Source organism: Triturus cristatus, chromosome 3_2 (assembly GCF_964204655.1).
Source record: "Triturus cristatus chromosome 3_2, aTriCri1.1, whole genome shotgun sequence".
NCBI lineage: Eukaryota > Metazoa > Chordata > Amphibia > Caudata > Salamandridae > Triturus > Triturus cristatus.
Window position 1 is genome coordinate 281,431,622 of NC_140584.1, and position 19,862 is coordinate 281,451,483.

Sequence of the window (19,862 nt, forward strand, 5' to 3'; positions counted from 1 at the left end):
ACACCTGCAACTCACTCACCCTCCGGGCAGACGTAATCGCCACTGAAAAGGCTGTCTTGATGGTAAGCAGCCGGAGGGAACAGTTGTGCAAAGGCTCGAAGGGAGCACACAAGATGGGTGAGGACCAAATTAAGGTCCCATTGCGGGTGGGTGGAAACAAGTGAGCCAGCCCTTTTAGAAAACCTATGTACAATTGGAACCTAAAGAGAGGGCTGGTCTGGCAGCCGCAAAAAAGCAGAGAGAACAGAAAGATAACCCTTGAGAGTTCCCAAAGCAGAGCCCGTTGGGCAAGGGTTAGAATGAATATAAGAACAGAAGCAGAAAGAGGGTCAATAGACCTTTCTGTACAGTACAATACAAATGGCATACACCATCTTAGTGGAGGGCCACCTGGCCACCAAAATAACGTTACATACTTCGGGAGGAAGTTCAAAAGTCATCAAATGCTGCTGATCAATGTCCACGCATGGATTTGCAGAGTTGACAGGTTCGGGGGGAGGACCCTCCCTTGCTGCTGCAAAGAAGATCCTCCCAAAGGGGCATTCTGCTCAGACGATCGATGCTCATCTTCAGAAGCTCTGAATACCAGACTCTCCTCACCCAGTCCGGAGCCACAAGGATGACTTGGGCCCAGTCGCTCCTGATCTTCTTCAGAACCCTGGGCAGGAGTGGTATGGGCAGAAAGGCACACAGTAGGCCTGAGCTCCACTTGTGACAAAAGGCATCGCCGAATGATAGCCGCCTTGGAAACTCCAGCATGCAACATTGCTGACACTGTGCCTTCTCTTCGGAGGCCATCAAATCTAACCAAGGATCTCCCCACTGAAAGAGACCTTACGTCACCTCCGACTGGAAACGCCCTTCGTGATCCACTAGGTATCAATTGAGTTAATCTGTCCTGGCATTCAGACAACCTGCCAGGTGTTGAACCACCAGGGTTATGCCCTGCTGTTTCAGTCATGTCCAGAGACGCAGGGCCTCTGGAAAAAAGGTCCACAACCCCACCCTGCTTGTTGCAGTACCACATGGCGGTGGTGTTGTCCGTGTACACCTGCACTAACTTCCCCTTGAAAGAGTGGAAGAAATGCTCTGAATGGTAATCTAATCGGTCAGAGCTTCAACAAATTGATGTGGAGCCCCGACTCCGCCGGAGACCAGGGTCCCCTAATCTCCACCTCTCCCAGATGGCCGCACCATACCAGAAGTGACATCTGTCACAACTGTGAGATCCGGTCAGGGAAGGGAGAGGGGTTTGCCGTTGACCCAATTGCAGTTTGTTAACCACCACTGCAGATCTTTCGCAGTTCCTTCCGAGATATGAACCAAGTCGGTGGGATTTCCCCGATGCTGTGCCCACTGGAACTTCAAGTCCCACTGCAGAGCCCGCATTCGCCACATGGCATGTTTTACCAACAGGATGAAGGAGGCCCTGAGGCCCAACAGTCTCAAAGTCAGTCTCACCAAAATCCAGGATAGAGGCTGAAACATTGGAATCATTACCAGAATATCCTGGACTCGCTGGTCGGGAGGATAGGCCTGAAACTGCACTGTGTCCAAAACAGCTCCGATGAAAGGGAGCTTCTGAGAACCCTGCCTAGAGCGTCGGTGCTTCTTACCTACTTTGTCAACAGATGACATTTGAGGTGAAGATGAAGTCCGTTTGGACTTCTTCTTGTGACTCTTCCTCGAGTGTCCCAACGACCTAGAGTAGGATGAAGAGGACTTTGGGCCCCGTTAGCGGCCCGCAACCACCTCTTCTTCGATCAGGATCGGGACCTCCGTGGAGTCTTGCTGGACGGTGTTGACTGCCTGGCTTCAAGGAGCTTCAATGCCCACTCCCGCAAGGTCTTCTGATCCATAGCCTGACAATCCAAGCAGGACTTCGGATCGTCGTTGCGCTCGAGACACCAGAGGCAGACGAGGTGGAGATCGGTAACAGTCCCCGCACGGCTTGAACCCTGTCTTCCTCGAAGACATCCTCGAACACAATGGAAAAAAACTTGAATTAGACAAAAAGTTGAGAAAAAGGCTGTCAAAAAGCGACAGAGAGGTTCCTTTCGTGGATCGGCGCTTAACTGGCGCGGAAAGAAAATAACTGACATCCGCGTGCCTGGGTGGTGCCTATATAGATACTACGATGTCATAACCAACGCTACCAACTCCAACGTCACGCGGAGCCAAATTGACCCACTTGATGGTGCGCGTAAGGGGTATTACTCAGCAAAAGTTTCCGGATCCAGCCCAACGCCTGGGAAATTCAAAAGGTAAGAAATCTGCAGCTAGAAGTCTTTATCAGATTTCTTTTTACTTCTGGTGCACTGCTTTTCGCCAGAGATAATTAGTAATTTGGTGAGGGAATGAGGATTGACAAGATTAGGAGCCTTGTAAGGAAGATTTCAGATATGAAATTTCATTTTTCTTTCAACTCGAAGCCATTAGAAATCACTCAAAACTGAAGAGATTTGGCAACATTCTCTCTGGCTGGAAACAATTCAGAACCTGATGTAAAGAACAGCTTTGATCAATGTCAGAGAGCACTGGGGAACACTAGCTAAAATTGTAGTACCCAAGTTAGGTCTGGTAATTGTTAGTGCATCAGCAGCTGTTTTCGATTAGTTCTGAATAAGGAGATGCTTCCTGCAAGGGCAGAAAAAAAATATGGCAGATTGGGTTAGTCTTCTGACATGCAGAGATAACAATAATGCACTGTCAGTGTGAAGTCCAAAGGATTTTACTTGGGGGGTAGGAAAGGGTGGAAAACAGCCAGTATGTGTTCGTCTAGTAGTGCAGAATCAAATTAGTTCTTTTTAACTTAATTAGTTAGTTTTTGTGTTTTGACTGTCATGAGGATGAACTCTGTTTTTTGCGGATTTAACATCACAAAGTTGGTTGTCATCCACTGCTGTAGTATGATAAGGCACGAACAAAGGGTGACAATGTCTATGGTAGAACGTTTAAAGACTCGTGCTATCCAGAATGTAAAACTTTACTGTCAGTTGTTATGTCAAGCCCCAGTGGGTTCTAGAAGAACATTTTCAAGCCTGGATTTTTTGTAGAAAAAAAGTTAATGCAGAAGGCTTTATCTGCAAGTTATATCACAGAAACAATGCTTCTGGTTCTTCTCTGAAAGTAGACAAGAGAAACGCCAAGCACAGAATATCTGGAACTTGCATATGATCAAATAATGAGAACAATAATTCCACTTGAAATGTCATGCTAATATAGAGATGGTAAGTAGAGATGTGAAATGTAGTCCAGAAGAGAAACAGAACAAGTCTGAAAAATAATGCAGTTTATGGAATGAAAAAATAGAAGCAATGAAAAGAGGTGTTATTTATAGTAGCAGTTAAAGCATGATGGGCTACACTATCAATGAACTTTAGTCAAAGCCTTGGAAACTTATTTGAGCCATGGAAAATGAGATTGCAAACATGATTTAAAGTCAAGAAAAACACAACTGATGACCTGGAAAAGTGGTCGTAGGGAACCAAAATAAATAATTAGTCTATCAGGTGAAACTAATACCTACTTTATAACATAACCATTCTGTGAACATTGACTCATAACCTCTGTGGGCAAAATCAATAAATTTTAGATCAAGTCATTGGGTCTACAGAGTCATGACGCACATACTTCTAGCATGCACACCATGAGGACTGTCTATAACTGTAGATCCTTGCAATGTATGTACACAGTTTAACATATTCGAATGCCCTGCTCTTCTGGCAGAGCTAGCACTGAACATACATGAATACATCAGGTAGCAAGACTCCGTTTCAACTACAATACTCTAACTATTGGCTGGAAAAGACTGGAATTTTCCTAAGGCAACTCATATTAGCTCCATATCCCCTTGGAAGAGGACGTTTGGCCCCACATGGTGTATTCTGTATTACATTACTATGAATTATTAATGAAGGAAGGAAAACATCTTGAAGATGAGTGTTGAGGTGGTTTCATAGAAAACAAAAACACTTGTTTAACAATTCTAGGATGATCCCAGAGATTAAGTAGACACAATGTTATTTAGTGAACCTATTTAAAAATACAACAGAATGTGAGGCTTACAGATATCTAAAAATCCAAACAAGTTGGATGAAATTTTATAAGGACCACAAAATCTAATGTGATATCCTGGCAGAAGAAAAATCAGCCAGTAGAAACAACGGTAAAAAGTCTATTGTTTTCAAATGCCAAAAATTCAATATTCACAAGCAGCTTGGGTATTACAATACTAGATAGGTTGTCATACCATAGAGGAAGAGTTTCAACTATTGATTCTGTTGTAAGGTGCTTTTTAACTTTATGCTGTAGACTCATTAGTTATAGCTCTTCACCCTATATCTACCTTTCCTTGTCTTCTGTTTGGCACCTTCTTGTATGTGTGAACATCCTGCCTCCAGCTCTGTGACAGTTTAAAATATATCTATTAAACCAATTCACAGATTTAAAATGATGTCAAACATTTCTGACTAAATATTTTACAATGTCTTTAATAGCAGTGACTTGCACACAAAGGCACGAGTTAAAGTGCTTCAGGTAATACTGAATAAAGTGGACAGTAGAGAATCTTAAACAATGGAAAATCACTTCTGGTTCTTTTTAAACGAAGAGTCCGGATAATACACCTTATTTCTTGCTTTTCTGAAAAGTCACATTGCACATAATCCTGCCTTTCAAGAATAAGGTAAAATAATTCATAGATGCTGTATGTGCATGCCAGACTATTCCCCAAGCTTGTCAAGCAGATCACTTTAACCAGTAAAAGGGGTCCTCAATAAGGGCACAAAAAAATTATCTGATCTGAACGTGCATGCACAAACAGTAATGCAGTGAAGAAATGGGATGCAGGACAAAATTACCATAGTGCACTGATGGAGAGGTCTACAGGACTCGAGGATCATGAGAAAAGTAAGGTTCAAGGCAAGATCTATTGCTTGGAGCAAGAAGCGTAACATACCCTTCAATGTGCCACAACTTCAAGAGTGAACCCGGAATGGTAAGGGCAATTGAACGATCACACCACCAATGCACATGTTCCACCAGGCATTTATCATGGTGTTCATAATTGGCGAACTCATAAACAAAATCTCATTAGGGAGAACATGGTAGAGATCCAATCTGGACATTGATATCAGTACACTAGGGATATCCTCTACTTGGGGTTCCTACTGTCAAAATTTAAGGGCGGTCCCAAAGGAATGAAAGAAAGCAAATCTAGCCATAAAACTACTTGGATTTCAACTTTAAAGAGAGGGCATGAGAGTAAAAATAAATTGTTTTACTTTAGTAAAACGTTTGCAAGATATTTGAAAATAGTGCTGTTTTATTGCATTGTTCAAGAATCTTATTTTCTTCTTTTAAAGACAAACTGAAAGTCTTTAGTGAGGCCAGTCTACAAAGCTGTTTCGGCCAGCTAAAGTAACAAGGATTAGTTGATGGCTAAAGGCAGCAGGGAAAAGTTGAAATGGAAATGGAACTTGGAAGAGAAGTAGGGTTTGTTAAGATCTGAAATGTAATGTAAAAATTGTGTTTATAAGCTGAATTGCACATTTGGGTTCCTGTCACGTCAGCCTCCGACACAGACTGCCTAATCTTCTCAACAGAATTACTCATGTGCTTCTAAGCAAATCACCGATTTCCTTTTTCTGCATACAAAACTGTGCACACCATACAATGTGCTAGTCTTATCACTCTGATACAACAGAGTTGCTTCATATCAACACTTATTCAAAGATTATTAACTGCATGTATAGAACCTCCAATACTGCAATGATCAAAAACAATGAGCTGAGTTTGGTGTCTCAAAATAAGACCAGAGTATGTAGGTTTAAAGTGATGACAGGAACTGTATGATGAATGGAAGAAGCATTACAGTAACTGGGGTGTGGAGATTATTTGAATTGTACACCCTTGTATATGCAATGCAAAGTCATGCACACCGACCAAAGACCAAAGTAGGCATACCAAACTTCTTTAACATTTTAACTCAAGGCATTGCTTTGATGTATTGCAGTGCATCATATGTTGCAAAAGCCACAGTTGTGAATGTCATGGAGTATTTTGCCACTTTGTCAGTTCAGAATAAACCGCCTCACCCTACTAGGACTTTAAAATCTAACAGAGTATCTGCAAATATTCAGTTATGGCTGGGAGATTGGGCAGCACTCAAACTTTTAAGCCCATTAAACTAAAAAAAATAATGATTTTTAGTCCTGTGTGAAAATATCCTGCAGGAGAGGTACAAACTAAATTCGAAATCACCAAAATATAACTTTAACATTCGTTTGGGACTGTTTTATTAGCCACTGAAATATCATATGCAAAGTTTCAAGGCAAATTAATTGTTTGAAGAAAATGGTTAAAAAAATAGTATTTGTTAATGACAGTTTCCTATAAATAAGCCATTCCAATATTTTGTTAACCGTTATGAAAAGAAAGTAAAGTTCTACACTTTCAACACAATGTTGGTTTTTTTTTATTTCCCCAATAAAACGGGAAAAATACCTAGTAGTGCACTTATGAATTATATTATAAAACTGTTTTAAAGAGCATCCAAATTTTATTTTATTTACTTGCAAAACAACGTACATATCTATATTTTACTAAGGAAAAAAAATCTTTTTAAAAGTATAATTTTCTCTGATTATAAATGGGATAAAATGCTAAAGAACTACTGTCATCAGAAAAGAACACAGATTTCGGCACACTTTAAAGGAATCAAATGGGAGTCCCAGGTGGAAAGCCCTGACATTTCAAAAGTATTTACTGGGGGGGAGGGGGGGAATCACTCGCTCTTCTTATTGTATTATTAGGGGAGTAGTAAAATTTAAAAACTAAATGAATTGGAAATTTACCAAACTTGCTGAAGTTTTACATGGTGCAATCAGAGAGGCCCACCTATTGATTCTTTACATTTTTAAAGTTTACTAGTATTTCCTAGCATCTGTTTTAATTTACAGAATAATGTAAATGAATAGTTGTGATATGCCTAAGTACAACAGACCGCGGATGAAGACCAGAAAACAGAAGAACACATAGGCTCTGAATGAGAAACAAGTAAGCAGCACATATTTTAGGACTATACATATCTAAAATGTATGTGCACAAGATCGTAAAGCAGATGTCTTTAAAGCAAAATATGAATTAACTAAAACAATTAGCCTGAAATAAATTAATCAAAACATATTCCAAAGATAAAATAGACAAAACTTATATCAATTCAATATATTAAAGTTTCTAATGAGCGAAATTTGAATCTAAAAAAATAACATTCAAAATGACTGCACAAGACTATTCGCTAATAAATAAAATATCACCGTCAACCAAAATAAAGTATTATAAGCAGCACACAAATATAAATAACATTTAACAAAATTATCAAATAATTATTATTAAATATTTATGAGTTATCATTGCAGGAATAGTGCTGAAAAACTACATTTCTACCCTTGAAGAAATTGGGGAACAGTTGATTAATTATTTTGAACCTTAACACTTTATTTTTTTTCACAGCCCATCCCAACTCATTTTTCAGAAGTATAAATGTTGTTCGGGTATCGATAATCTATTATTACTATTGGAGGTTTCAAAAACAGGTGCACTGGTTAATGAACAATTATTAATTACCTTTTTAATAGACAGACAAGCATTACTTTTAGAAATGGAAATTCTAAAAACATGTTTGACTTAAAGAAAAGTTGGGATTGATTGGGAAAAATCATAAATAATGTACATTACTTTTTACCCACCTAGTACTACTGTTTAAAATAAAAAAAAACTATAGCTTAAGTCATCTATGTCAACTTTAAAAAAATGCTTAAGTAGCATTTACATCTTTTTGGTAGCTTTAGTTCTGAATTCTCCAGCCCTCCACTAAAAGAATCTTGCTGCTCCATCTCTTGCACATTTCATAACTACCACATGACACAATTGTCATCAAATTGGTAAGTCGTTTGGCAGGATCTCCTGAAATGTGCGTACCCTAATTTTGTACATCCCTAGATGTAATGAAGCAATATTTAGTCAAACATCCTGGGACAAAGCTATTTATAAAGGTGCTTAGTGTAACTGGCTGCTAAGTATCAGATAAGGAATTTGGATTAGGTTAATAATTACAATATTAGACAAAAATAATACATAACCAACATAAAGAACAATGCAAAATGCAACTCCAACAAATGTATACAGATAACAAGACAGAATAAATTAATAAAAAAGAGAAAAACCTACAGATTGCCTAACGAATTTATATAGCTCCTGACAATCAGTTATGAAGGTAATGTTCAGGAGCACAGGAGGTGTATACATGAACAGAAAACAGAAACTGCTTCTAAGCAAGGATCTGGCAACAAAGAACAATTTGCTGGTTTGCTTTTTAACAATGTAAAAGCAGTAACACTGGATAGGATTTCACATGCTGAGAACAATGCAGCAGAAAGAGAGTTCATAAATTATGCAATTACGCTGTTCACCATTTTCTTACAATGCACTAGAATGTGACTGAGTTCTGCATCTCTATCTTAAAAGACACATTAAATGAAACAACTTCCAAACATTTTATTCTAAATATAACACACCAATCTTGCCCCTACGGCTCAGAAGGTATTTTAATAGATTATACTGTAAAGTATCTGACTCTAGACTAAATATTTAAAAAATTCAATGGAGACAAGTGTAGACTGAGACATATGCAACTCGGCTGTCAAATGATTGGTGAAGATTAGTTACTTGAACATTTAACAACTAAATATCTTTCAATGCACAATTTTTTGTTCAAGGCAGATCATGAAAATATAAAAAGCCTTCATGCTTGGGTCCAAAGGTCTTTCTTGAAATGTATCGCTTTTTCCTTTATATAGAATATGAAAAAGTTGCAAAGATAGCTGTTTAGCGTGATGAAAGAACTGCTGCCTAATCAATGCCACTCCACCGCTCTCAAAGAAAAATGTATTTTCTAAACAAATATCATCCTGGCATGAGGCTGGGTGGGCAACACTTAGTTGTGAAGCCAAGGTTGATTTGCTTCAGACCTAGGAGAAGCAGAGCTGTAGGATGGCAGAAAAGAGTGGGTGATAAAGCCATTTTGAAAAATAAGAATCAGAACTAGGGAGTGAAAGAAAAGCAGACTAACGAAGAGCTTCATTCAGTTCAGATGTGATGCAGAGTGGAAGTTCGTTGAGGGATTACAGGAAAACCAGCCACCACAAAGTCAGTGCAAGTACTACAAAAAAGGACATCATGAACGGAATACGAGGGTTTGGAAGAGTGATGGAATACAGATGGCACTTTTCAAGTGCCTTGTTCTCCTCTGGGATCGGGATGGAAACCTTTGGAAGAGGATTTTCTTCATCTTTGGTCTCCCACTGCTGAGAACTCCCATTGCTTTTTACTTTGTGTTCTTCTGGCACTAACACAGGATGTTGCTGCTTCTGCTTTTTGTGGTACGAGATCAAGAAAAGAGAGAGATGAAACAAAAATGACAGATGGGAAAACTGTAGAGAATGGACCTTAGAAATGTGCAAAGAGCAATCGGGAGTGTTCCAATAAAGTGGGCTTCAGTTCCCTAATCACAAACACGATGATGTTTCAACACCAATTAGATTTCCAAAATATAGATCGATTTTAAAGGCAGAGGAAATGAGACAAAAATGGCCCAGTCATTGTCTCCTATCAGTTGGATTTAGGGGCGTGGTCTACAAATGATGCTGCAACTTCTAATTTAGCTGCTTTAATCTGCCTTCCTTAGAATAAAATATACCACTTTACTAGAAATACCTAAAAGGAGATACTGTGAAAAATGTTTAGGTCTGTTATGACTTTGCTGGTTAAACTGATCACAATGGAATTCATATTCACTTTAATAGAAAGTAAGATGCAGAACATCAGAAGCCCCAACAATGTTGAGTACAACTTATACAAAAGGATTATTTTATTCTACACTAAAGAGTGTATAAGCCGCCCGAGGTTTACTTTGGGTTTTCCTTGGCAATTGGCTTAATGCAAAAACTGGATGTAAATATGGAATCTTTGTTTCAAAATGTTACCACCTTCTCGTAAAAAGGTTCTATACATAAATCTTTAACTGTACCACAACTCATGTGCAGACACATCTGATAATTTTACAAGCACATTCCCCATTCACACTTGCAATTTCAAAATGGTAACCTTAGACGGGTTTAAACCGTGCATGCTCAAATTCATTAACTGTAAAGCAAAAATACTTTCCACTGCTTCTAGGACTATTTGTAACAACATGGCCATTTTTAAGAAATGCTCCAAACAAATATAATCCTCAGAATATTGCATGCCACAAAAAACAAAATTACTGTTCTATGACAGATAATTCAATATAGTACTACTACTAGCCCCTGAAACTTCTTTTAGGCAATTTCTAGCCCTGATGAAGTTGAAAGAAGCAGTGCCAAAGCCAACAATTCTGGTTTCAAAGTGCTAACACATACAGCGTTAGCATATTAGAATTAGGTACACAGGAGGAAGCCAGCTGATGTTGACAGAGGGTCACTGATGTAAAGCAGTCATTAATGAATTACAATGCAAGAACTCTAGTGGAAGCAGAAGGCTACAACCAAAGAGCCAAAAGCATTAAGATAGAAATACTTCCCACTGGACTGATCCTTAATGTGATTGACAATGAGTCTCAAGCAGATGGCTATCAAAGGCTAATCTACGAAAGGCAATAGTTGAACGAGGTGGAGATGCACTGAAGCAAACTACTGTGCTCGGCTTCCATTAATGAAATTTAACTCAATTTACATCTATAAAAGACGTGCTAATTGAGAAGCAAATCTCCTAGACGGTTATATAATCTTTAAAATATTTCCACATGCTCAAACCTTTTGTAGAAAACACAAGCAGAAGAATGACTGCTCCTAGTTTTTTAAATGCAATATTAATTAACAATCTAATTAAGCATAAGGGTGCTTATGAGAGGTTCGAGCTTGTACTGTTTAGCAGGACTTATTTATGGATAAAGGGGTATTTTTCTGAAGGGCGATTTCTCTTGGCTTCAATCAGATGTTGGTATTCTGAGTGACATCTTCTTTAAGAAAAGTCACTGTTTTGCACCGCCGACAGATAAGCACAGAAATATAACAGTAGAAATGTAAATCAAGTATGTTTGATTAATAGAGTGAATTTACAAAATACTGCATAAAGCATGGTGGTTCGAGGTTGTGATTTTGACTCCGAGGGGCAAAAGGCTTCTTCCTCAGCCGAGACGCAGGCTGAGAAAGTCAGTTGAATAGTTTGAGGGATTTTGATGGAGGGGTAATTAATACATGTGAGTTATTCGATCATAAATAGCATCTTGTGTTTTATCTGTACGAGGGGCTGGGGCGATAAAAGGTTCAGAATTTCCAGCTGAAGATTCGCCAGCTGCCTCATAATCTTGTACTTCAAGACGTGTGAATGTTTAGATGTTTAGAACATACGTCTTGGAAAACTAAGATAGCACTGGACACTGCTTGAAACTCTTTGGAGTATATTAAAAGACCATGAACTGGGTTGGATACATCTTCATGGCTAAATAATCAGAATAGGTGCGAGTGAGTGAGTATAAATGTGTGGGTGTATGTATATACATACACACATTTCTTAATGCAATGGCAGTGAAAATGTGGCTCAATAACACATTATTCAAAGCACGCATACTTACAAATGCACATTCACACACTTGTTACTATAATGCGAAGGAAAAATTGCTTTCATTACCACAGTACAAAAAACTGCTATAATTAAACACTTTTTACTGCCTCTCAGATTTCAAATAACAATTACTTTAGAGAGTGACTCAACTCTGTTGATTCAAGGTCAGTGAATGAGATCTTAGCTTCCTGCACACATACAACCCCTTGAATCCTGGTTATGGTTAAACACCTTTAATTAAAAAAAATATACATGAAAAGTGTCATGGGATAAACCATGTATGGAGATGCACAGAATATAATATGCTACTATCATTGTTTGTGTAGAGTGAGGGGGTTTTCTCTCTCATGAGGGGGGGACAACTGTCTAAAGTTGAGTTCCTCAAAGACAGAGATCCTACTATTCGGCAATAATCCATCTTTCTGTTCTCCATGTGGTGGCCGTCTGAACTATGAACTCTTCCGAGCCCAAGTGTTAAAGCCAAGAACCTAGGGGTGATCTTCGATACAAAACCATCTTTTGATGACCAGATCAACCACATCACGTCCTCATGCTTTAGCATTCTAAAAGTACTTATAGGAAGTTCCTTCCCTACATCCAGTCTGCCTTACAGAAAAACGGTAGTCACAGCATTTATATCATCTACACTTGACTACTGCAATGCCCTATTCACCAGTTATCAAAAATGTGGCTTAAATATACTACAGACCCTTTCAGAATGCGGCTGCCCGCCTTCTCCTAGATATACATAGACAAAAATCTGCATCTCTTGCTCTAGTCCTGTTACACTGGCTGCCGGTCGAAAAGCGTATTAAGTTCAAGGCCCTATGTATAGCCTTCAAGTCCTTTCATGGTCTGGGGCCAGCCCACCTAGCACAGTTCTTTCAGCCTTATGTTCCGGCCAGATCTCTCTGCTCTTCTTCTGGTGGCAACCTGGTCATTCCCAAATCTAAAACAGTGAGATGAGGCGAGAAGAGTTTTGTTACCAGTACTACAAGGCTGTAGAACTCTTTACCCCTATGATTAAGAATAAACTAAACCTATTGGAATTTAGGAAAAATCTAAAAATCTGGTTGCTTAACCAGTCTCTTATTTATTCTATCGCACCTCAGAAGCTAGCGCCTAGACACCTAAGGGTATTAACCGTGCTTTACCAATATTTTCATTTGATTTCATTTCATGAATCATATCCCCTCCTCACACTCAACAATGGTAATAAACAGCATATTAGATTCTGAGCATCTACAAATACACTACACCAACTAATACATATATACTGCTTTATCTTTGAGTTACCAAGGCCCTTTGTAACGTGATCATTTTAGCCAGCAACAAGTTCCATTTGCTGTAAAAAAAAATCACTTGCCTACAAATAATATGCTTTGTACATTAGTTTTCAGACCACATGACTCCTTTCTATCCAACATCTAGAAACATGAAATATCCGACTACAAAATCTAACATTCGAGAGCTGCTTTACATCTAGCATTGTGGACTTGTCGCTCAGTTGTGAGACCTGAGGGAATACTACTGAATTTTCACTCAGTGTAAGATGTCTCAAAATAACGCTTGAAGGCAGTTTGACGTTTTAGTTCGGCAACACTGGTTAATCTAGCACTTTTTTTCCCCTAAGAAAGGAAGAATCTGGCCCGGAGCTCTCTCAAATCCATTCTCCCTTGAAGGGACTGCAGCTTTTGCATAGGTTCTTTGCACACTCCTAAGTGATGGGTTTCATTGAGAAGGGAGCTGAGTGACTGAGCAGCAGGTGAAAAAGACAGAAATAAAACGGGATGCAAAAGGAAAATGGTTTGAAAAGAAAGGGAAAGAGCATAAAAAGAATAGGATATAGTTTAAACTCAACCGGTTTTTAACACATGGCTACGATTTCATGCATCTGCTTCAGCCCTTTTGTGGGGAGCAATTTTATTTATATAGCCATGCACCACTGAGCGAAATTTCAAAGCTGCAAAAAAGAAAGCAGCAAAATTCGAGTTTTGTGTGACAGAAGGCTGGGAGGAGCGCATGATGTGTAGTGATAATGAAGCCAACATAACAAAAAACAAATTCTTTTTTTAAAAAAAAACGAATCGCCTTTTCAGCAGCTTGCTGCAGCTGAGCTTTCCTTGCTGCAGTTGCAAGAGCAGGTTCTGGGTTTGGAAGCACAGTCAGCAAGATGATAGCAAACAAGTTTACCTCTGACCCACCGACCTTTCTCTCGGAGGGGAGCACGGGGGCTACCTTCACACGGACCTACACAAAAGCACGCACAGAGTTAAATTGCCATGCTACAGATAAAAATGATTCATAGAAAATACCTATTCTGCTTATTTAAAGAGAAATCTCACGACATGAAAGGGTCGTAAATAAAATACAACGATACACGAAAACATTCAGAATTATTTTAATACAACCATTAATGTTTGTTTAGATCATCGATAAGCACTGATTGGTAAAGTAGCCTCCATATGCAATATTATAGGGTTCTCTGGCGCAAGCTGCATTTCATCTTAAGCAAAAGAGCCCACAGGCCTGCAACCATTCCGGCCAGCTTCCACAGAAGAAGCTAAAGCGCGTTCTCTCGTCTCCAAGATTCGAAAGTGAAGCTGAGGTTCTGGTAATCTTTTTCACTGGCTTACTGAGCAAGCATTGGCAAAGACAACGGGTCTCACCTATGTGACAACTATTGGCTTTGTTAAGGTCTTGTTTTTTTGTTATGTTGTATGGTATGGTATGGTATGGCCAGCCATTGTATAATATGGTATACCTGTCATTTTATAGTACGGTGGTCTGTCGTATAGTGATATGGTATGACCTGTAATAATATTGTATGGTATGCTATGACCTATCACTGTATGGTATGGCCTGTCGTATAGTATGGTATGACCTATAATTGTGTGGTATGATAGGTACTGTATGATATGGCTGGTCATTGTATAGTAAAAGTAAATCCAACGTTCTGTGTATGTCCTGCAGATGACACAGTTAAAGTATGCTTCGACCAAAGGGGAAATTAAAGCAACAGTATGTATATTATTTACACTTTGAAGCAGGAAATGGTACTACTTCTAAGATTTTATGTGCCTCAGAGGTGGGTAATCTGTCTTGTTTAACGATTTTCTTTTTTGGGCTGTATGCATTCTTTTTCATGGCAGACCCTTGCTTGCTGCTGCAACCTCCTGACTACTGTGTGCATATATTTACTTACTTTTCTAAAAGTAGGAATAGGGAGGGCAGTCCGAATTCTCTGGAAGTTATGCCGGAGTAGCGTCTGTAGAGTGCGAGCTTATTAAAACGTGAATTGGTGAGAGGTCTTTCTTTGCAGCGGTTATCCTCCACAAAACCATAGTTTCTGGGAGCGAGAATTTCAAGATTGAAGGTTCAAAATTTTATGTGTAAGGCAGGCGATTCTCTTAAAGCAGTGTGCCTCAGTTGGGAGACATTTAATAAATGCCAGTACAGGGGTAGCAAGTCCCAGAAAGTTTGTATTTCAAAGAAATCTTACAGTGGCATGTAGAACTGATCTAAGTGGGGAGATTCTATTTTTAGTTCTTGCCAGAGGCAGTGCATGTGCTCTCGCTTGCGAGACATATTGCATACAGCAAGGGGCTTGGAGCCGACCCATTGCTTACTATTCTTTGGCTTCATTGTCACTCTTATTTGCTGAATCCTAATTGGCAGGCATATACAAAATGGTAATCTGATGGAATAGATACAATTATGACTATGCTAGTGGAAATATTAATTAATCACTAATACCGTATGTCACTATGCAAAACTATGTCACTATGCAAAACAACATCTGCTGGTATGATTTTCAATCACAAGCACAGACCATCTCTAAGTGCCGGCTGTGTATTTTTTTAAACAAAAAACAGATACATACACATTACTTATTATTTTACACATCCTACAATAACATGGTACAACACATATCAAAGACATATAAATGCGCTTAGATTCTCTTCCAAACAATCTGTCAATATAGCTGCAGAACTTAGTATTACGTGGCAGTCCATACATGGGTTGTCCAATACAGATACACACAGAAGGAAACAATTGGCCCACAGCAACAAGGTGTGTATCAAAAAATCTTGAGAAATTAGATGTTTTAGTCGGACTCCTTCAAATCCAAAAAGTCGACACGTTTCGGCCTGCCCATTTAGGCCTCTTCAGGACAAGGGAAGAAGACAAAGAACATCCGAACACATCCAAATGTGTGCTCCAAGGGCTCTTCAGACCTGTCGCAGCCGCCTAGTCGCCGTTTCGTAGGAGAGAGACTACATCGGAAGGTGTGTTATCACTCTACCGGACGACTGTGGCACTTCGTGTGTGCCTCTGTGAGTGAACTCAAGTCGTCCACCCGGAATCAGCCCAACTACCCATGTGTGGGTCAAGCACGGAAAGTGATAAAATCCATGCCCCTCTTGGCCAGGCGCTTGTTCATTTTTCCTGAAGCATACCATGAGTGTATGTTTTATCCAGCTGTCTCCCTTGTATGCTTCTCTACCCTCCATTGTCTTTCAAGCACAGTGCGCTTCTGTGAAAGCTCCACGCTTCACATTACTGTCTAGCCTGCACTTCTCTGTCCCTGACCCGGCCCATATTGCTCTTACTACCATGCTTCTGTTTTTTTTAATTTATAGCACAAACTCTGCCCAAGGGGATTAACACGTTTTCTGTGAGCACCAGTTACATAACATTAGGTCATATTTGTTAATTAGGCACAAGGAGATTAAGTGATCTGCCCAGTATTACAGGATGTGGAGCCGAATCCGGAACTCCAACCTGGTGCCCTAGTTCTAAAGTCCGCAGCCCTGACTGTAACATCATGTCCTTCAGTTACTCCTGTACAATGTATAACAACGTTCTTTTTTGGTCTAGTTGATGAAGTCTCTCTTCCTCTTTAGAAGGGTGAGGCGGAGCAAAAAATGTTGACAGTGTGATGTTCTGGCCTACATGTTAAAATGTCGTCACCTTTGGTAGGAAGGCTGCAAGAGCACAGAGACCCAGTTTATCTGTGAAGAAATTGGAATATGGAGGGGTCACAGAAAGTGTCTGAAGTTCGCTAATTGTGGCCATTGTAATGGCCAATAAGAAGATTGTTTGACCGTCAAGAGGTGTAGAGGGCAACTGTGCATGGGCTCGAAGAGCTAGCACATCAAAAACATCGACCCAAGTAAAGGTCCCATTGGGGCACAATAAAGGGTTTTGGAGGAAACAAGTATTGGAGACCTTTTAAGAAACAATTCACAATTGGCGACTTAAACAGAGGGGATTATCTGGCAACCGTAAAAAAGATGAAATAGTCGAAAGGTTCCCTTTAACTGGGCCCAGAGCAAAGTCTTGCCCAGGCTAAAGAGAGAACAAACCACAAGGACCTCAGAAAAAGTGCAGAGGGGATCAACATTTTTTCAGAACACTAAACCAAAAACTTGTCCAAATGGCAGGCGTATATGGACTTAGTGAGGCACGCCTGTCTGCCAGAATGACTATACATACTTCTGAAGGAAGGTCAAAGGCTGTCAGCTGCTGGCGCTCAATTGCCTTGCATGAAGGTGGAGTGTGCGCATGTTCGGGTGCAAAACCCTGTTGCTGCGACAAAAGATCCTCCTGAAGCGGCGGTCTGACTGGAGAACCAATGTTCATGCTCAGAAGTTCAGGATACCATACTCTCTGTGCCCAATCCGGAGCCATAAGATGACTTGGGCCCAGTCGTTCTTGATCTTGACATCTTCGGAATTGTGTACAGGGGGCCTGAATTCCACTCAAAACAAAATGAGTCTCTGAGCGAGTGCGGCTTTGAAAACTGCAGTACGCAGAAGTGCTGAAATAACACTTTCTCGGCAGTGGTGAATAATTCTAACCAAAGCTCTCCCCAGTCGCGGAAGACACAATGCACTACACCTCCGAATGAAGAAGCCATTCGGGATCCGCAAGGTCTCGACGGCTGAGCTTGTCCGCTCTGGTATTTAGAAAGCCTGTCACGTGTTGTACAACCAAGATGATGTCCTAGTGTGCCAGCCATGTCAAGGGTTTCTTGACACAGGGTCCACGACCCCATTCTGCCCTGTTTGATGCAGTTCCGCATGGAGGTGGTGGTGTCTGTGAACACCTGAACCAGCCTCACCGTGATGGAATAAAGGAAGGCTTTCAATGCAAGGCGAATCACTCTGAACTCCAAAAGGTATTTGAGGAGCTGAGACTCAGCCAGAGACCAGAGTCTCTAATCTCCACCTCTCCCATTTGACCTCCCCATCTCAGAAGGAACACACATTTGTCACCCCTGTGAGCTCTGGGTGGGGAATGGAGAGGGGTCTGCCAGCCACCAATACAGGTCTTTGGCAGTTTCCACCAATAACTCGACCAGGTCGGAGAGATACTCCTGATCTGTGCCTAGTGGGGCTCTAGGTCCCACTGCAGAGTCTGCATATGCAAGCGGGCATGTGTTGACAGTGGGAATGTGTTACCAGCAGGATGCAGGAAGCCCTGAGGCCCAGCAGCGTCAATGTCAGTCTCACCGATGTCCAGGATAGAGGCTGAAACATGGGTATCACAGTCTGAATGTACTAGATCCGCCACTCCGGAGGATAGGCCATAAACTGCACTGTGTCCAGAATGGCTCAGATGAAAGGGAGTGTATGAGTGGGAGTCAGGTGTGACTACGGAACGTTGATAGTGAACCCCAGTGAATGCAGGAAGTCTGCCATAGTCTGGAGGTGGGCGACAACTGCCTGGAGTGAGCACGGCTTTAACAGCCAGTCGTCGAGATAGGAGAAGGCTGGAATCCCGACCTTTGCAGATGGGCTGCAACCAACGCCAATACACCTGTGAACACCCAAAGGGTGCTGGTAAGGCCAAAGGGGAGCACGGCCAAATGAATGTGGATGTGGCTCACCGTGAACCGCACATAAGGGCTGTGGGTTGGCAGAACGGGTGTGTGAAAATAGGTGTCCAGCAAGTCCAATGCCACTACCCAGTCTCCTGGGTCAAGGGACAGACAGGACTTGAACTAACTTCTTCTACAGGAATAAGTTGAGGTTGCATGTCTAGTATAGTGTGCAGTACTACGTCCTTCTTTTGGCACCAGAAAGTAGCAGGAATGGCAACCATGACCTACCTCTGATGCAGGCACCATCTTGATGGCTCCTTTGGCCTAAAGGGCTTACACTTCCTGATACAACAGGGAGATGTCCTCCGTCAGCCGTTCTGTGGATGGTGGCATGGATGGCAGGGTGTCTATGAAGAGGAGGGTGTAACCCTGCTAGACATTTTGAAGCACCCACACGTCTGAGGTTATGGGCGGCCATTGGGGCAAGTGGTGACTGACCCTACCACTGACCAGTTGCCCGTGACAGTAAGAGGGAAAATGTAATGGGCTTTGACGCTGTGGTTGGCATGATGGGTGGCAGACCAGGTAGATCACTGGCCTCGTCACCCATGGGGCTTCTAGGAACTGCATTCGTGGACACAAAAGGTCTGGATAGTCTGTTGGCCATGGTGGCTAGGTGGAAAAGGATGCGGTTGGTAGCCCCTACCGTAGTCACGAATGGGGCAAAGGGAAGAGTTGGGCTAGCGCGGGGCCATGGAGCATCCCAGCAACCAGGCAGTGGCAATAATCTCCTTTAAGCACAGTAGCACAGAGCCTGACTGGTCACCAATTAGATGGGTGCCGAAGGGCATGTCCACACGGGTTACCTCAATATCCCCCAAAAAGCCAGTGGATCTCAACCAGGCGTGGTGAATGAGTGCCACTGACTATGAAAGTCATATCCAGTCTGCAGTACATAGTGAACTTTGCTGTATCCTTGCCATCGGCAATAGCCCGAGTCAGGATGGATCAGACCTCCTTCGAGGCCATGGGCAGCACTTGTGCAACCAAATCACAAACTGTGTGGGTATACCGGTCCAAGGCATGCAGTGTTCGCCAACTGCAGTGCAAGGGTGGCCGAAGAGAACATCCTCTTGTTGAAGGTGTCCAGCCTCTTGTATTGCCTATCTGGTGGAGTTGTAGGGAACAATCCAGGCTTGATTTTGGATATGTAGTTTCAGCTAATCAGACTCTTCGGGGTGGGGTTTTGGGTGAGGAAAATCGAGTCCCGAGGAGTGAGGCAATGGCAACAGGCAATCCATTTGTGCACAGGAACCCCTGTGCAGAGCATGCCAATGTCCTGAGCAGGATATTTAGGAGGGCTTTA

The 19,862-nt window shown here is 41.3% G+C and overlaps 1 protein-coding gene across 15 annotated transcripts in view; it reads right to left on the reverse strand.

The window, feature by feature from the left end:
- The window catches only part of EPB41 (erythrocyte membrane protein band 4.1), a 796,630-nt gene that overhangs the window by 91,916 nt on the left and 684,852 nt on the right, over positions 1 to 19,862 (reverse strand). For 9 of the 15 annotated variants that reach the window (XM_085647607.1, XM_085647621.1, XM_085647608.1 and 6 more), the window contains one exon: positions 13,861 to 13,917. The exons of the other annotated variants lie outside the window; for them this stretch is intronic. In XM_085647607.1, the coding sequence (XP_085503733.1) occupies positions 13,861 to 13,917 (57 nt within the window). The remainder of the gene's footprint in view (positions 1 to 13,860; positions 13,918 to 19,862) is intronic. 15 annotated transcript variants of the gene reach the window in all.